We start from the raw sequence: 18,247 nt of genomic DNA on the forward strand, positions 1-18,247 counted from the left end.
TCATCACTCAAAGGACATCCAACCTGATTGACATAAAGGAATATTTTCTACTTTTATTTACTTTAAGTGAATTAAGAAAAAGGGTTGACTTTACAATACGAGGCAGATGGTCTTATTCCTTCTTGTTTTATAAATATTAAGGTATCATATATAATTATCTCTTTTTATTAATAAACTGCTGAGCATTTCTATGCAATAAAATTATTTACTTTAGGTTTGGAGTTTCAAGTTCTATATTTCCTTCTTAAGTTCATTGCATGTTATTTTAAACAATGTATTTTAAGAAAAAATATTATTTTGTCTGTTTTCAAAACAAAATTATATTTAAATCAGCATGAAATTCACTTCACAAATATTTCCTCTCCGTTACGGTGTACTCACTTTAACTTCTTAATAAGCTCAGATTTTTAAGTGCTTGACGTGTGGGAAATTCTCAATACGTAAGTGATTGATTTTTGCCCAACGCTGTGGCTCAGTGACAGATGAAAGTGTAATGATCATAAAATATATTGCCCCACCATTATGATCTACCCAAGCTCATCGTTTCTTGACATTTCTTACAAAAATTTTCACCTTCACTTTTAGTTGCTTCTTTCTTTTTGTCCTTATTTGCCCTTTATTTTCATTCACATGGCCTCTTTTGGACATCAGTTAGTTTTTGAGCACTGGTCATTTGGATGACATTTTAATATATTTTATATTCACATGTGAAATGCATGTTTGAATTTGAAAAACACACACCCACACACAGAATTACTGAACAATCCATGGCAGCAAAACTTTTTACTCAAAAGTCCCTTAATATGTCACTAATTTAATTTATGCAAACTTTTATAAATTTAGCAAAATATACCTTCTCAAAAATAGAATAGTCTACAGAGAATAAAACTGATTTAAAGCTGCTTTTTATTGGATTCAACCAACAGAAACAGTCATGGAGTGACACGAATAAGAAATTTTTCATTTGTTTTTGTTTCAGTTTACCATAGTATCACTTCATTTATGCACACATGCTTTAGCACGGACTCTCTTTCAGACACTCCGCTGGGCGGACAGCCTAAGATGGATAAGCTATGCTCCTTTTTCCAAGTCTAGATATGTTATGGGCCCATCAAGGGTCTTTCTGCTTGGTGTTGCTCGCGCCAGTGCCAATAGAAGGAGGAGTTTGGCTCAGAAGCAAAGGAAAGCTTTATTCTCTGATCAGAGAACGGAGAGGAGCAAGCTGGCCCTAGACCCCACGCTCTCCTGCACAGGCCGTGGGCAGGGCTGCTTTATAAGGATCTCCTGGGCAGGGAGAGGAAGGGGCGGAGTTCTCTCAGGGCCACTGCGGCTGCGCGGCTCCGGCTCCAGATCAGCTTGGATTGAGTGTTGTGCGCAGCCTCTGCACGTGGTCTCCAAGCTGAGGTATTGGTGTAGCCGGTTCACATGAGGAACTCCGGTCTGAAGGGCCGGGTGGGAGGTCTGTGCACGCAGCACCCTATGAGCGAGTGAGACAAGACTAAGCACCAAGGAAAAAAAAACAAGGTTAGACTTTATTACCTAGATCCTATTTTTATTCCCTGGGAATTGTTAATGGGCTTTGCCAGTGACAAATCTCCCCTCTGTCTTTTATCCTGTTCCTCATTCTTGAAGGGCAAATATCTGTCTTCTGTAACTGTTCGCTGCTGATTTTAGGCCTGGTCCTAACCCCAGGTAGAGCAGCAGAACTTCTCCCCAGCTGCCTTTCGAAGCGTTTGGTTGTCTGCACACCTCAGCCCTAACTCTTCATCTCCCTGAGCGACCACCACTTGTCTAACCTTTTGGAGACAAAGGACATCAGACGATTTAGGAATTGCGGCCCAAATATTAGCAAGAATAATGGTCACATGTCAAATTTTTCCTAAAAATAAAGGTATCTAGGTCCTTTGCCTGCAGGGAAGTGTTCCCTGATGTCGAGGCTCACTGCCGGGGCTGAATCTCCCTGGTCACGCTTCTCTTGTTTTTTGGAAGGAAAGCTTCAGGTCAGAGAGAGGTTCACACAAGCAGTCAAGGGGGTCCATTGTCCCAGGTTGTCCCTCTGGAGTTTGGGGCTTGGAGGCCTCTTCTCTCGAGTGCGACGTGCCCACAGAGTGATCCCTGCAACCTCAGGGCAGAATGGGCGGTGAGGATCACCAGCTGGGGTCTGTTCCACGTAGGAGTGAATTGACCCTGCAGCTGCCGGTTTCCCAGGTTTTTAGGTGAGCTCAGTCTTCTGGCCGCAAGGGATGGAGGGCCAGGTTGGTGGGTGTGGGCAGCACCTGGTTACTGTATTCCGTGAGAGTTTCTCCTACCTGGAAGGCACACTTGAGTTGTTCCATTTCAAGGGGGTTCAGGTGTCCCTTCTCTTGGGCTTGGGTAATGGGTCTACCATACATGAGTTCAAATGCACTGAACTTTAACTTATCTCTTGGAGCTAACTGCATGCAGAGCAGAGGAATAAGGTGTAAGTTAACCCACTTTTCTTGAGTCTCCTGGCATAACTTGCCTAAGGTTCATTTTAAAGTCTGGTTCGATCTCTCTACTTTCTCTGATGATTGGCATCTCCAGGATGAGTGCAAGGTCTATTTTTTGCCTGGGGAACTTGCCATCCCTTTTGTCACTTGAGACTGGAATGCTAGGCCGTTATCACTTTGTAGGGATCCTGGGAGCCCAAATCTGGGGATTATTTCTTTGAGTAATATTTTAGACACTTCAGCTGCCATTTCAGTTCTAGTGGAAAACACTTCTAACTGTGTCCCCCAGCACCAAGAGATACCTAAAACTGCCTGATGTTCTTGGCATGACAGTGAGATCAACCTGCCCGTCTTCCCCAGGATATGCCTCTCAGATCTGAATGGGCCTTATCTAGGAGCCTCTGGTGGCGGGGGGATTCTGTGCAGATGGGACATGTTTCAACTATCCGACTGATTATGCTTTTCATCCCAGGAGTTACTGTGACTTCAACTAACCAGCTATATTGGGCTTCCTTCCCATGGTGAGTTCCTTGATGAGCCTCCCTAATGGCTTGACAAGCTGCAGTTTGGGGAAAGAAGTATTACACATGTTCATTAATTAGTCACCCATGGCTTCCTAGATCTCTACTGAAGCCCCATTTCTGGACTTTGTCTAATTCTTCCTTTGTATAGACTAGGGAGTAATTGGATGGATCTGGCCTCTTAGTATGAGGGGTAATTGCCAAGTTACTTTGGGCCACCCTTTTGGCAGTTGCGTTCCCTTTGTTGTTTTCCTTTATTACCTCTGCATTCCCTTTTTGATGACCCCTACAGTGAATCACTGACACTTTTTTTTTGGAAGCTGCACTGCTTCTAGGAGTTTTAGTATGTTTATGCCGTGTTTCACCTGCTTATTCTCTGCAGTAACCATACCCCTTTCCTTCCAACTACCCCTGTGTGCATGTAGGATGGCGTACACAAACCAGGAATCTGGTATGTGTAAACATTTAAGATTTTCCCTGTCCAGAGCTTTAAGGCCAGCTGAGGGCTATAAGCTCCACCTTTTGGGCAGAAGTCCCTGGGGGTAAGCTTTGTGCCTCTATGAGTTCGGTTTAGGCGATTGCTACATATCCTGCCAGCCTTTTCTCTCTCTCATAAAGCTGCTCCTGTCTGTGAACAATTCCTCCTCAGCATTTTGGAAAGGCTCACTTCCTAGGTTAGGGCAATTGGAATAGATCATGTCTATGGTTTCTACACAGTGATGCTTCAGGGGTCCCATTTCTGTGGGCAGCAGGGTGGCAAGATTTAGCCTGTGACAGTTTTTTTATGGTAACCACTGGGCTGTCTAAAAGCAGAGCAGGAACTTGAATCAGCCATCTGGGGGAGAGCCATTCTGTTCACTTAGAACTTACTTCCTCATAAGTAAAGCCTCCTGGTGTGGAGTCCTTGCAGTGATTGGCTGACCAAACGTGAACTTTTCAGCCTCTTTTAGCAGGGTTGTAGTAGCTGCTACTGCCTGTAGGCAAGGAGGCCATCCCTTAGCATTTTGATCTAATTGTTTAGAGAAATAAGCAACCACCCAAGTAAGGGTCCCCGTTTTTGAGCTAATACCCCAAGGACGATTACCCTTCTCTCATGAATATAAAGGTCTAAGGATTTAGCTAAATCTGGGAGGGTTAGGAAAGGGGCATGAAGTAATGGCATTTTTAATTCTTGAAAGGTCCTTTCACATTCTGAATTCCATTCAAAATTATCATCCTCTTTCCTTTCAACTTTTCATATAGAGGCCTAGCTAGTTAGGGATATAGCAAATATATAGCAGATATAGCAAAACCAGATATAGCAAAACCTGGCCATCCCCAGGAAACCCATAAACTGTCTGCTAGTTTTAGGAGAGGCAAGGCTGCAAAAGGCTTCCTTCTTTTCCTGTGGTAGGCTTCTGTGGCCTTCTGTGAGAATGAAGCCTAGGTGGGTCACCCTAGTTTGTGATATTTGGGCCTTTTCTTGGCCACCTTCTATCCTTTATCAGCTAGGTGGTTCAGAGTGGTTGCGGTACTTTCGTCAGAGGCCTCCTTAGTGAAGCTAGCAGTCAGAATGTCATCTACATACCGGAGGAGGGAAGCCTCTTCCAGGATGTAGATTTTTTTAGGTCGTCTTTAGCTAAAGTTTCCACAAAGACAATGGGGGTGTTTTTGAACCCTCGGGGCAGGACTCTCCAGTGGTATTGTTAATGGAATACGGAAGAAGGCATCTTTTCAATTTAATACACATTACCGGGTCCTGGTGGACAGTAGAGTCCCAGCAGGGTATAGGAATTGGTAACTACTGAATGTATATTTTTGGTGGCTTCATTGACTGCCCTGAGGTCTTGTACCATCCAGTATTCCCCATCGGGTTACTTTACGGGGAGAACGGGGGCATTACAGGATGATTGGCATGGTCCAGTAAGGGTGGTCAGTTAGGCCCTGTATAACAGGGGCAATGCCCAATAAAGCCTCTCAATGGAGAGTGTACTGTTTTCTGTCGGGCCATGGATGTCCAGGTTTTAGATGGACTGTCACAGGACTGGCTCCCATAGCTTGTTCCACCCATCCCTAGGCCCCGACTTTGAGATTTACTCCTGGGAGATCAACCTGCTCTGTCCTGGGAGGTTTGTCCTCAGCCATTAACATTATTATCTTGTGCTCCCTGTCTAGGGGAACAACAGTCTTCAGTCTGTCTCCCATTAGATGGATAGTAGCTCCCAATTATATAAGATATCCCTTCCTAGCAGGGGTATAGGACATAGGGAACATGTGGGAAGGAATGGGTGAGAATATGTTCATCCAATTTACATCCTAATGGCTCTATGAATGCCTGTTCTTAGGCCTTCCCTGATACCTCCATAATTTTACAACTCTTGTGACTGAGTTTGCCTGATCTGGTGTTCAGAACCAGTTAAGTGGCAACAGTGTTGACTAAGAATTTGACGGGCTTTTTTCCTACGTCCAATGTCAGTCTGGGCTCCTTGGGGGTCAATTGGAGTGCCAGTTTAGGAGCCCCCTGGCCCCATCATTCTTCATCTATTTGGACCATCTGCCCTTGCGGATAGTAACCAGGATCTGCCATTTCCATCCCCCTTGGAGGGAGTGAGGGCATTCTTCCTTGCAGTGTCCCTCTTGTTTACATATGGCACATTGATTGGGTCCTAATTTCCTTGGCTTGCTATCCCGGCGAGCCAGGGGTCACTCACTGGAGTCGAGAGTCTCCGTGGGTGTTTAGTTCAGATTCCCATGTCAACCAGTTGATACTGGAGGGCAACAGCCAATAGGCGGGCTTGCCTCTGGGCCTTTTTATCCTCTGACTTTTCCTCTTCTATATCTCACTTACTAAACACGTGGTAGGCAACCTCCACCAGGCAGGAGGTAGGGGTATCTGGCTGTATTTTCAGTTTCTGAAGTTTACACCTAATGTTGAGGGCAGTTTGGGAAATGAAATACCACCTCAGGATTGCATTCCCTTCCAATGACTAAGGGGTATTAGTATAGAATTGGAGGCATTCCCTGAGGCTCTCTAGGAATGCCAAAGGGTTTTCCATTGGTTGTGATTGACTGCCTTTTTCTTATTCCAACTGACAGGTTTCTTTCCTGCTGCCTGGATTCCCTTTAGGATCATATTTTTATAATTGGTCAGCCTCTATTTTCCACCCCTTTCTCCATTGTCTCAGTTGTTATCTGGGACTGCTTGATTTTCTGGTCTGAAAATAGCATGACCTGCATTGTTTTTGTTCTCTTTGTCTGCTTCCTCTTGGGCTTGTAAAAGGATTATGGCCTTTTCTTCCCCTGTTAAGAGTACATTGAGGAGGCTCTGGATCTCAGCCCAGGTGGGGCCATGGGGCTGAAAGATTCCCCTAATCAGATTCAGGAACCCTTTGGATCTTCCCTCAACCCTTTATTATGACTTTTCTAGTTATACAGATCAGAAGTGGTAAATGGGACAGGTATATGTGTGAACCCTTCTTCTCCATCGGGAACCTGCCTCACAAGGAGTATTTTCCTGGCAGGTTGTTGGACACTGGCTGGTGATGAGTCCCATTTCATATACTTACTGGACAGGGTTCTGGGAGAGGGGACTGGTATGGAAGGGACCCCTTGGGCCTGTGACCCAACTCAGGCTATATGAAGGAAATGGGTAGGGAGGGAACAGGAGGAGGAGTGTTAGGGAGGAGATCAAGAAGGTCATCAGGGGGCAGGTCAAGGACTGGTGGAAGGCTTAGTCTCCTTTGCTCTTATCTCAGTGGAGGAGAGCCCACATCCCTTTTAAAGGCCCGTGCTCTGATATAAGACCATAAAAAAACTAGACATAGGGAATTTCATCCCATTACTTTTGTCTCTGGCATAGCAGGTCCAATTGCAAAATGATGATATAATTTAGAGATCCAACTACTGAAGGGACAGTTGGAGTGATTTGTTGGCATGCAAACACTACAAAATTTGATCCAAATAGATTTTTGGTTTGGGAAATTTGGAGCCAGCATTAAACTGTTAATTGATGCGACCAAAAAAGGAGGCATCCAAGTGCCCAAACATTAGCCATCGTCCTGCTGAAGCTTGAGCATGTCTGTAGTCTAGTGGATGAGTGCAGGCAGAAGGGCCACAGTCAGTCCCATCTTGGTTGTCAAAAATTTATTACCAATCCCCTCCCCGAAACCTCCAATGAGTTGATCCCCAATAAGAGTCCTTCTTCTTGATGTTGCTTGTGCAAATAGAAGAGATCAAGTTTGGTTCAGAAGCAAAGGAAAGCTTTATTCTTTGATCAAAGAATGTAGAGGCATGAGCTCATGCTCTAGAGTACACACTCTTTGCAAAAGGCCGTTGGTGGGGATGCTTTATAGGAGTCTTGTCAGCAGGGGAGGGGGTGGCATTCTTGCCTGTTGGGCACAGCTGTGTTGCGCAGGGCACTCCAGATCAAAGTGCTGGGTGCAGCATTTCTGCACAGGGTCTGCCAACTGAAGCGTCAGGTGCAGCAATTTCACACTGGGAATTCTGGTCTGAAGTGCCAGGTGCAAGCCTTCTGCACAGGGTACCCTATGAACAGGTGAAATTAGACTAAGCACAAAGGAAAAAAAAGGTTAGACTTCATTACACAGATTCTATTTTTATTTCCCAGGAATTGTTGTGGGCTTTGCCGGTGATATATAGTCCGGTGGAGAAACAGATGTGTGAACAAAATTGAGTATATGTTAATTGCTACTGGGAAATAGTACAGAAACTCAAAACAAACAACCTTCTTCAGTTTTACATTAATTTTAAGTAAAATAGCAATAAGTTGACTTGAACAAGGGAATATAAAGATTTTATAAATTGCATATATTTATATTTATATAATTGCATGTGAAGAATTTCTGCTTATTAAAAATTATAAAATACTTATTAACATATATCAAGGTAATATTTTAAGTGCCCTAATAGAAAATACTGCAGGATTTTAGAAGACATTGAAGTGTGTGGGTTACTGCCTGGAGGAGGACTAAGATAAGTCTTTAATAGAAAGTAATAAGCGTGCCCTTAGAGGAGAAAAAGGAGAAGGGCTCTATTGAATAAGAAAAAACAATTCAAAAAGAAATAGGAAAATAGAACCTATTTGCAAAGTTTCTTGATATTTAACTATTGTGTGTGTTTTGTTCTGATTTGATTTTTCTCCCATACTTGGAATGTGACAGTAAATAAAGTTGAATAAAGTCATGTCCAGCTTGTTAAATATCTTTCATGTCAAGTGTGAAAGTTTGGATTTTATCCTACACAACGGGAAATATATTGTACTACGAATGATAAACATGTTGGATTGTCACAACCCAGTGTTAACCACATTTTAATGTGCACATGGAACTGTTGGGGGTCTTATTAAGTTATGGATTATGATTCAGTCAGTATGAAATAAAACCTGAGATCCTATATTATAAACAAATTCCTAATTGAGGTCAATGGTTTTGGACTGGCGACTGCATTCTACATAGCAATGCTTAGCACCTGGAAGCTACTTAAAATAGAAAATCTTAGGCCCTATATCAGATATATTGAATCGGGATTTTCAGGAATGGGGCCAGAAGCAAATAAAAACAAAACACATGCATAAATAAACACACACACACACACACACAAACACACACACCCTCAGAATTTTCTGATAAACCCAATACCTGACCTTGTTCAATTTTACAGACTACTCACTATACCAGGCTAGTAGTGGTGAGAAATGAAACTAAAGCAATGAGGATGCAAAACAAAAGCAGATTTGAGAGATATTTAAAGGAAGAAAGAGTTGAACTTTATGAGTTTTCTATTAATGAGAGGCGAGTGTGAGAGAACTTTGGATATTTCTGTTTTTTTCTGGCAAAATAGATTCAATAGATAATAATAGGATAATTTACAGTAAAGATTAAGCATGAGATAAGACAGCATATCATGAGTTTTAATATGCTGACTTTGATAAATAGAAAAGTTTGTTTTTTTTTTTAAGAGGCATAATAGTTATTAGCAAATATGTTTCTAGACCTCAAAAATGATGATAAGGAGATAATACACATACATACACATTCTGTCTATAATTAATATATAGAAGATGGAACGGTGGGCAAGTAGAAGCTGACTTATGTTTGAGGGCTTATAATAGCCCAGATTATACTGGGCATTATTATTTTTTTTAATGAAGGGTATAGGAAGTAGTTAAGATCACAGACACTGGGCACAAATGGCTGGATTCAAATCTGACTTCACCATATACATTGGACGAGTGACCTTTAGTAAGTCCTGACACCATCATTTGCCTCAATTTTCTTATCTTTGTAATAGGAATGAAAATATATACTTAGTAGGACTGTTTAAGCATTAAATGAGACATTTTAGGTACACTGCTTAAACCAGTGCTCTGCACATAGAAAATAGTATTACATATGTGCTCACAGTAGAAGAAGGTATACAGAATTCCAAGAAAATAAAATAAGTAAAAGATTACTAAGAAGCACAAATATTTAAGGTATATGTGGAAAAAGAGATGTAACCAAAAAGACTGAAATAGAAATACCATAATCAGAAAAGTGAGTCGAGAATAAATATGTAAGGGATCAAGGAATGGGACCAATAAAGAACAAAATAATCAGCAGTATCTCATCCTTTATTAAATCAAATAAAAAAAGAAATCTGAAAATTGTTATTGGATTTGAAAACTAGAAGTTTGTGGTTGACCTTAGGAATAGCAAGCTTGTTAGTTGAATGGAGAATAAAGAGTAACTTGTGATAGAATAAAAAATGGGGACCCGGAGTGTTCTTTTTTTCTATTTTTTCTTTCTTTTTTTTTTTTTCCTTTTTTTTGGGGGGAAATAATGTAATGAAGCAAAGTAGAATATACCATAGTAATTTGAGAGACAAGAAACAGAAAGATGGTTTTTCTCTTTATATTATCTGTCTGTTCTGTTTTCTTTTTTGTTTGTCTCATTTATTATTACTATATTTTTTTAGGATGGGAAGCTGTAGTGTCTATAGCTTAACAGGAAGGAGTCAATAGAAAGAGAAGCATTAAGGAGGTAGACCAGTTGCTCTTAAAAGGACCCACGTGATCTAGCAACTGAGACATTTATTTTCCTAACTTTGTACAGGAAGATTGAAGACAATTGAGTTCAAATACAGAAAAAGTACAATGATGAAAAGGAATTACACTAAAATGTTTAACTTTGCCTTGGTAAACTTAGGTGAAGCAATTTATTTAAAAAATAGTTTTTTTAAAAAAGTTATTTATTTATTTTTTTGGCTGCGTTGGGTCTTCGTTGTTGAGCGCGGGCTTTCTCTAGTTGCGGAGAGCAGGGGCTACTCTTCTTTGCAGTGTGTGGGCTTCTCATTGCGGTGGCTTCTCTTGTGGAGGATCATTGGCTCTAGGCACGCAGGCTCAGTAGTTGTGGCTCACAGGCTCTAGAGCGCAGGCTTAGTAGTTGTGGCGCACGGGCTTAGTTGCTCCAGGGCATTTGGGATCTTCCCGGACCAGGGCTTGAACCCATGTCCCTGCATTGGCAGGCAGATTCTTAACCACTGCACCACCAGGGAAGTCCCTAAAAAATAGTTTCGATCAAATCTTCACAGTCACCAGAGTTCCTAAAAGGTTTGATGACAGAGTATTTCTCTCTTAAATGTTCCAAAAGTTCTGAATTTTCTTGAACATTGTAGCAATTTAAAAAAAATCAATTAGATCACACATAGACTGTTTTAATATATGGACATGAAAATTTAATAATAAAAAAGTGAGTAATTAATAAATTATATACATAATTTTCTTGAAGTGGGTACAGTTTAAAAATGGGTACAGTTTTCAATGGAAAAATGAGGAAATCATATTCATTTGATATAATCAGTAATTTATAAGAACCTTTTATGCGTAAGACTCTTTGAGAGTTTTTATAATTATTAGATATCTTAGTTCTCTTAACTCCCTTGATGTGGAAGCCAAGGGAGAAATTTTCTTGCTTAATAAATGTTACAAATCATCCTACAAAAATAAATCAGTGCCTTAAGTTATCTGTGCATGTCTGTTAGAATTTTAAGTGAATTCAACTCTGCTTTATGTCAGGCATGTAGTAGACTAATTAAGTTGTCAGTTTTAAAATTTCTGCAAGTGATAAACTGGCCATTTTAAATGCCACTGTTAAATGTTGTATCAAATTACAGTGGGCTCTCTAGGTCCCTTGATGAGACTTAGAAATGCCAATCACTTCATTCTATTTATATTCCTATAAATTAAGAAAGCCCCCTTTGAATATCTGCTATTTAATCTGCATGCTTACTTAAATTACAAATATTGATTTAAGCTTTGTTATGATAGAAGTTATCTTCGTTAAAATGTTGTCTATGTTCTATTTTGAGAAGTAATTTTCATTTATGATATAAATTATGGCTCCATATTTTTTCCTCTATTCCTGAAATTCTTTACGTTGGTGACGCTTGTTTCACTGAAGCAGAAAACCTTAACATCTTTGACTTTTTTCCCTTTTTCAGTAATGTTCTAATTGATCCAGAGATAACTCCTATTTTTACTTTTTTTGTTACATCCATTCCTACCTTTCCATGTTCTTTGCCACCAGCCAACTGAGATACTCATCATAACATACCCTAAATTTTCCCCTAAATTCAATTTGTCAGCCATCCTATCTTCTGACTAATCTTTACTAAATGCCAATTTTGTCATGTTGGTTTCTATTTATAAATAATTAATGGACAAAAATTTAAGTCCAGAAATTTTACCATGGCATTTGAGATCCTCCAATGTATTTTCAAAACTATTTCTCCAATTATATTACCAATATTCTACATGAGATCAACTTCATCTATATTGATCTACTAATTATTCCCTGAATACTCCTTGAACATTTTTGCCTTACCTGGGATGTCCACCAACATGCATTCCTTACCTGGAATGTCGACCCTCTTTCTGTCCTTTTATTACAACATCTATTCCAACTTTTTTCTTCAAGTTTTATTGCCCTCTATGCAACATTCTTGATCATAAATCTCATAATGGTCATAATTGATAAACATCATCTTGTTTTATCATTCTTCTTTTTATGTCATGTTGTTGCCTTACCAAATAAATTAGAAATACTTTGACATTAGGAATTGTAACTTATTATTTTTGTATACCATAGTATCTAAAAAGAGTGATTTAAAAAATTCATATATTCAATAAATACTTATTGATTTTGGTAAACAATTTTTAATTTACCCAACTCTACATTTAAGATTATTATTACATATATTTCTTTGAGGATAGTTCAAAAAAGATAGATTTATCATGCCTCCAACTTTTCAGTCTATGGGTTTAAAATGATTTCTTACTTTAATGAGAATCTCTTGCAAACATACTGACCAATCCCAATTCTAATACAAAAATATGATTTATTGATTGGTTTTAAGTAATGCCATCATTTAATCAATAATGTTGCTAATATCAAGTGACTCAATCTATATAACATTATATCCTTCTCAATTTTCCTCAAAGTTATTATATCTATTCCAAATACCTAAGAAGAGTAAAATATCAAAATTAGATTTTTCAGCATTAGTGAATGCCATTCTATTTTTCGAATTCCACCCAATCCTATATAGAAATTTTGATTAGAACTATTTAATATCTTTTTTTCTAAATGACGTAAAGGCCCCACATCACTCTCCACTTTCATTTGTTGTGCCTAAGTTGAAACATCAGAAATGAATGAGAGATTAACTGGATAGATATAAATATATCAGTCCTGCCCAGCTTTCTCTGAATACAACTTTTGGCATTAGAAAATTATTTCATTTTCTTCTGACATTTGGGTCCAAAATGAGTCTGTTGGAGGTGGCCACAGGTCAGGAATGATCACAAGAAATGATGTTAAATCACTAGAGCAATGATTAAGGCATGACCTTAGATTTTAGTTCTTCAAGTTTTTCCTAATATGCACATGTTTTAATGTATCTGTAGAGGTCACTTAGAGCAAATCTAGCCTTTGGGAAATGTATTAAGCTAGAGAATTATGTTTTCTTTTTATTATGTACTTTTAATCCCTGATTTATAGCCATGTGCCCTGACACCAAAATGCCCATAAAAATATGGTCTTGATTAATGGGTGAATTGATAGTTTGTACTGAATAAAAAATTTGCCAAGTATTTTAATATAAATTAACTAATTAATTTCAAGCTTAATTTCATTTTATTGCAATGAATGTAAGTTATTTATTATACCCATCAGCAAATCTGTGTAAAATTGTTCAGAACTGCATTTGACTTTTAAAATGCCTACATCTTTCAAGTTTTGTATTTTCTGTAAACTCCAAAGGTCAAAGGTGGGAATTACTTAAGTAATAATTGGTGGACATTTCTCAAAACCTCTGCTATCTTTAAATTCAATTTAAGTCATGAAGTAATTCCAAAATTTTATATTGTCAATACTGTCAGTGTTCTGTACCTAGTGTACAATAAGCTCTTGGTAAGTGTTTGTTCACTATTCTGCCATGCATTTATATATTATCAGTTTAGGAGAAACAGAAGTGAGGGTGATGAGCTTTCACTTCTACAAATTTACATTTAAATATAGTAGAGAAGTGAATATCATTAACAACAATGTACGTTTCATTTGTTTAGTGAACATGTCTCTGGATCAAAGATATTTATTTGTTGATATTATAGATGGAACTATCCAAGAATGTTTTGTAAATTTATTGATATTTTAGTTTTATTTTGAAGATAGAATGTAGCCAGCGTTGGGGAGATGAGAGAAAGGGAGATGAAGGGAAAGGAAATATTTTGAGCAAATGCACATTGGTGAGGAAGTGTGAGTCAGTGGGGAAGCGGGGGATGATTAATTGTTGCTGTCTATAGCCACAAAAGCGTTAAGGAGTAATTGGAAATAAACTTGGAATAGTTAGTTTTCTTTCTATGAAAATGTGTATAATATTGATAATTAATTGGACAAAGCAAATGCACTTTGAAGATTTTTGAGTAGGCAGGTAAAATTAAACAGTTTTAGAAATGTATGCTTGCAGCAGCCTGAAAAATGCTCCCATGGGAAGAAATGTTGAAGAGATAAACGTCAGAAAAAGAAATATAGAATTTGATACATCACTATCTCAGATTAAAAGAAATATCTCAGGTTAAAATTAATGAGTGCATGTATTAGGGAAACAGTGTTGGAAATAAACAAGAATGCATACAAGTAATGTTTCAGAGGTTATATCCAAGACTTTGCAATTGATTGGTGATGAACAAAAATGGAATAGTGAACAGTGAGCAATTTTTGGTGGAAGGGGAAGGGTTTAGTTTGCACATGGAGGGTTTGAAATTAAAATATGCTATCCAACTGAATGCTAGTTGAGGATGAGAAGTTGCAGGATTAGACTTTGGGAAAGCACAGACTGAAGATCCAAAGAGAAAAGGAAGTTGATGCCATGAAATAAATGATGTCTTAAAGGAGAAAGTAAGAGGAGTGAAAAGAGAATGAGAAACTGAATCACAATTCCCTTTTTTCTTTCAACCATACAACCTCTTTTCTGCCTCTTTCCCTTCTATCCATAAGTATGAGTAAACTTTCCCCAATTTATAAAATCCCTGACCACATGCCCAGAATTGTGGATCCCCAAAACCCTGTCCATCTTTACAGATTCAAGTTTCTTAAGAGGACAATCTCAAATTCCTTGACTTTTTCTGCAATTTGCCTCTATTGTCCTCATTACACTTAAACTAAGTTCATCAAGGGGATTAGTTACTTCTCAAAAAGTCCTCTTCTGTCAATTCTCACTAGAATTGACATTGTTTATAGTAGACACTCTCTTGTTTCTTCTAGTTTTCTCCTTATTCTTTCTAAATTCTTTGCTCTTTTTTACATGTTTATCTCTGAAATATTAGACTTACTGGAACATTTTTTAAGCCCCTGTAATGTGCCAAGTACCCTCTGAGTGTTGATGAAATTATCAATAAAAATAAGACCAAGACCGACATGAAAGAAGATAGCCATGTAGCCCATCCTGTTTCTCAGGGAGGTTTCCAGAAAAAGAAGGAATTCATCAATCAAGTATGGGACTTTCAAGGAAATTTTTTTTTTTAAACATCTTTATTGGAGTATAATTGCTTTACAATGGTGTGTTAGTTTCTGCTTTATAACAAAGTGAATCAGTTATACATATACATATGTTCCCATATCTCTTCCCTCTTGCGTCTCCCTCCCTCCCATTCAAGGAAATATTTTAAAGAGCTTAAATAGCATGTTTGACAAGTTTTTCTTGAGAAATATTTTCTTCTGTTCTCATATTTTTTGATTTCACATTTTATTTCTTTAAACATTGTCAACATAGCTATGTTACATTCTTAGTCTAATTCCCTGTTTTGAAATGTCATGGGTCTATTTCTCCTCTAGGTTATTTCAACTAATTCTTGCTCACAGTGCCTTATTTCACCATGTATTTTATAATGTCAGAATGGGAGTTTAGGTTAAAGAGAGGTTCATTTATGAAAATCTTGGGGAGTCTGGACCTATTACCTAGCTCTTCTGAAGGGATTTTATGTTTGCTTCTTCTGCCACTTAGCTGTGAGCCCTACATGTGAGAGTGCTTTTTAATTTAATTTTCAGCTTGGGGTTTCCCAAGGAACATGTATCTACAATTTTAAAATCCCAAACCTGGGGTATGGCAGAACCATGATTAACCTATTTAAGAAGAAACATTTGTCCTTTACACAGGCCAGAAAAGACAACTCTCCTTGTCATTCCCTTTTGTCAGTAGGCTAATTTATTCTATACCCTTCTTATACTAAGAGTGAATCTTATCCTGGTCTAGTGTTTGGTGGTATTCTGTAGCATCTCCTCTTCTAGCCAAGCTTGGATCCATTCTCTGCAATCTGTGAGGCTTTCAGTTACTATGATCCACAAATTCCCAGTGTAGGCTTGTACTCTAGTTTTTAGATTTTTCTTCATTTTTTTTTTCCCTTGAGGCACCATTACTTTCCTGAAAGGTTAGCTATGTATTTTGTGGGGAAAAGGATGGTGGAACAGGGTTTTGGGGAGTGGTAACACTATCTTGTCCACCATATTATTAGAAACATAAGTCTTTTAATTTATGTTAAAACATAACTTTAATTATCTTCTAAAGTTTTAGGATATTCGACTGTTTTATTTCAAATTTGACAGCAAACATTTTGAACATCTCCTCTATTTTATGGCCATTGCCCTGGTTACTTCACTTAACTTATTTATCTTGTGGAAAAAAAATGCTTATTCCCCTTTCCTTATGTAGTACTCCCTCTCTTCCCTGTGTTTGTCTCCTTTCATGGAAATATTTTAGTAGGTAGTCAAAAAGTATTTGACTTAAATTTTTAATTGTTATAATAACAGTGTAGGATTTACTCTTTTTAAGCAAGTTTACAAAATTTGAGCAAAAATTTTATGTAGCTATTGTCCAATCTGGTAGTACACAGAATGCCTAGCCTGTGAATATGGAACAGCTGTCTGAGTTGGAATTTTCTCATTTTCTTAACTAAAAATTTCAACATAGCTTGAATAAGTCCTGTATTTTGTCTGTTTGTAAGGTGCATAATAATATAATGTATATAATTTGTTAAATTGTATTTTACAAAACTTTCATTTCTCTTTACAGGTAATAAAAGCATAAGAGGGTAAATAATTGCTATTTCAATCATGTGGTATAGACACCATGTATTAAAATCTTAGCATCCATGTTTAAAACCATAATTAATTTTACTCAAATATTTTTTTCAGCTCTTCTTCAAGTGACAATTTCACTTAGCAAAGTAGAGCTTAGTGTGGGCGAATCTAAATTCTTCACATGTACAGGTATGTATTTCTACAAATATTTTCAGATAACTTGTTTCATTCTTTATTAATATAATATATTGACTAAATTTAAGTGGTTAAATGTCAATTCTCTAGAAATAAAATTGTATATTATCATTGGGCTTATAATGATTAGAAAAGTGTTGATGAACATATTTTACATATTAAACAGTATGAATTTTATTTGTTGCTTTCAAGTTACTAATTTTGACTGCTAAATAAACTAGATTATTTATTTTGAAAATAACTTATCAAATATAATGTATGCATGATAACTTTTACATCAATTTAAATATTATTTCTATCTAAATAGTAACCTTAGGATGAATGTAAATGTTATAATTGAACCATTTTCATAAATATGCTCTGAATAAGTTAGATATGGCACCTTGCATTATAGTTTCACTTCATTGAAAAGTTTAGGACAAAGCATATCATATCCTTCCTTATGAAAAGTGACCTTTAAAAGCAGATATTTAATCAGCAAAGGTTTTGCAAGATTTTTGTGACTATTAGAAGTATTATATATCATAATGCCTATGGGAAATTATTATGGACCTCATCTAGTTTAATCATGCACATGTAGAATTCTTCTAGAAGATATTAACTACTTAAGCAACAAATTCCTATTCAACATATTGTAAAACTCACAAATGAGCACATCCTACTGCTATTTAGATTGATCGTATTCATTTTCATGCATACGTCTTCATATATAAAGTTTTTCAAATATTCATTTAGTGCCAAAATTTAAATTCATCATATTCATTTTCATGCCTATAAGCCTTCATATATAAAGTTTTAAAAGTATTCATTTAGTGTCAAAATTGCTTTTTAGTATATTTTAAAATTGTTTCCATTCCTGATTATACTTTAGCAATTCAAAACTGGATTAAATAGGCATTTCTGACATAAAATACATTATAAAAGTTGTCTTCAGAATGGCATGGCTTATTTAAATTATTATGACAATTAAAAAAAATAGAAGCAGTTATAATAACATATCTAAAAATAATATCAGATAATATGAACAACTAATTGAGGCCATGATTCTTCACATATTTGCCTTCTTAATAAAGGTCTGAATTGATAGGTCTTGTTGACACATGTTTTTATATATTGGCAAATGTAAAAGCAGAGAGTAGGGGCGAGACTGGTTCAACATCATTTACTATGTCAGCACAGCTTTGACATAAGAATATAGTTCATTGTTTCTAAACCTTATCCATATTTTATATGCACAAATGCACACATGCACACACGCAGCTCAATTAAATCACAAGATCACAGAATAATGAAATAGTTCAAAAATGAATTGAAAAATAAAATAAAATTGTATTATTTTCTTGGATTTGCATTATCTTTGTGATATAAATTATATGATGTATGTAATTCATAAGGTCAAATTAAGACATAATTTAAATGTACGAATTAACGTCATTCAGTGGTATTG

The 18,247-nt window shown here is 37.1% G+C and overlaps 1 protein-coding gene across 3 annotated transcripts in view; it reads left to right on the forward strand.

Annotated features, from left to right (window-relative positions):
- NCAM2 (neural cell adhesion molecule 2) overlaps window positions 1–18,247 on the forward strand; it is a 491,886-nt gene that overhangs the window by 255,929 nt on the left and 217,710 nt on the right. For all 3 annotated transcript variants that reach the window (XM_082460389.1, XM_082460390.1, XM_082460391.1), the window contains exon 2: window positions 16,720–16,794. In XM_082460389.1, coding sequence (XP_082316515.1) covers window positions 16,720–16,794 — 75 coding nt within the window. The remainder of the gene's footprint in view (window positions 1–16,719; window positions 16,795–18,247) is intronic.

The sequence above is a fragment of the Balaenoptera physalus genome (assembly GCF_965194825.1).
Source record: "Balaenoptera physalus genome assembly, chromosome: 4".
Lineage (NCBI taxonomy): Eukaryota > Metazoa > Chordata > Mammalia > Artiodactyla > Balaenopteridae > Balaenoptera > Balaenoptera physalus.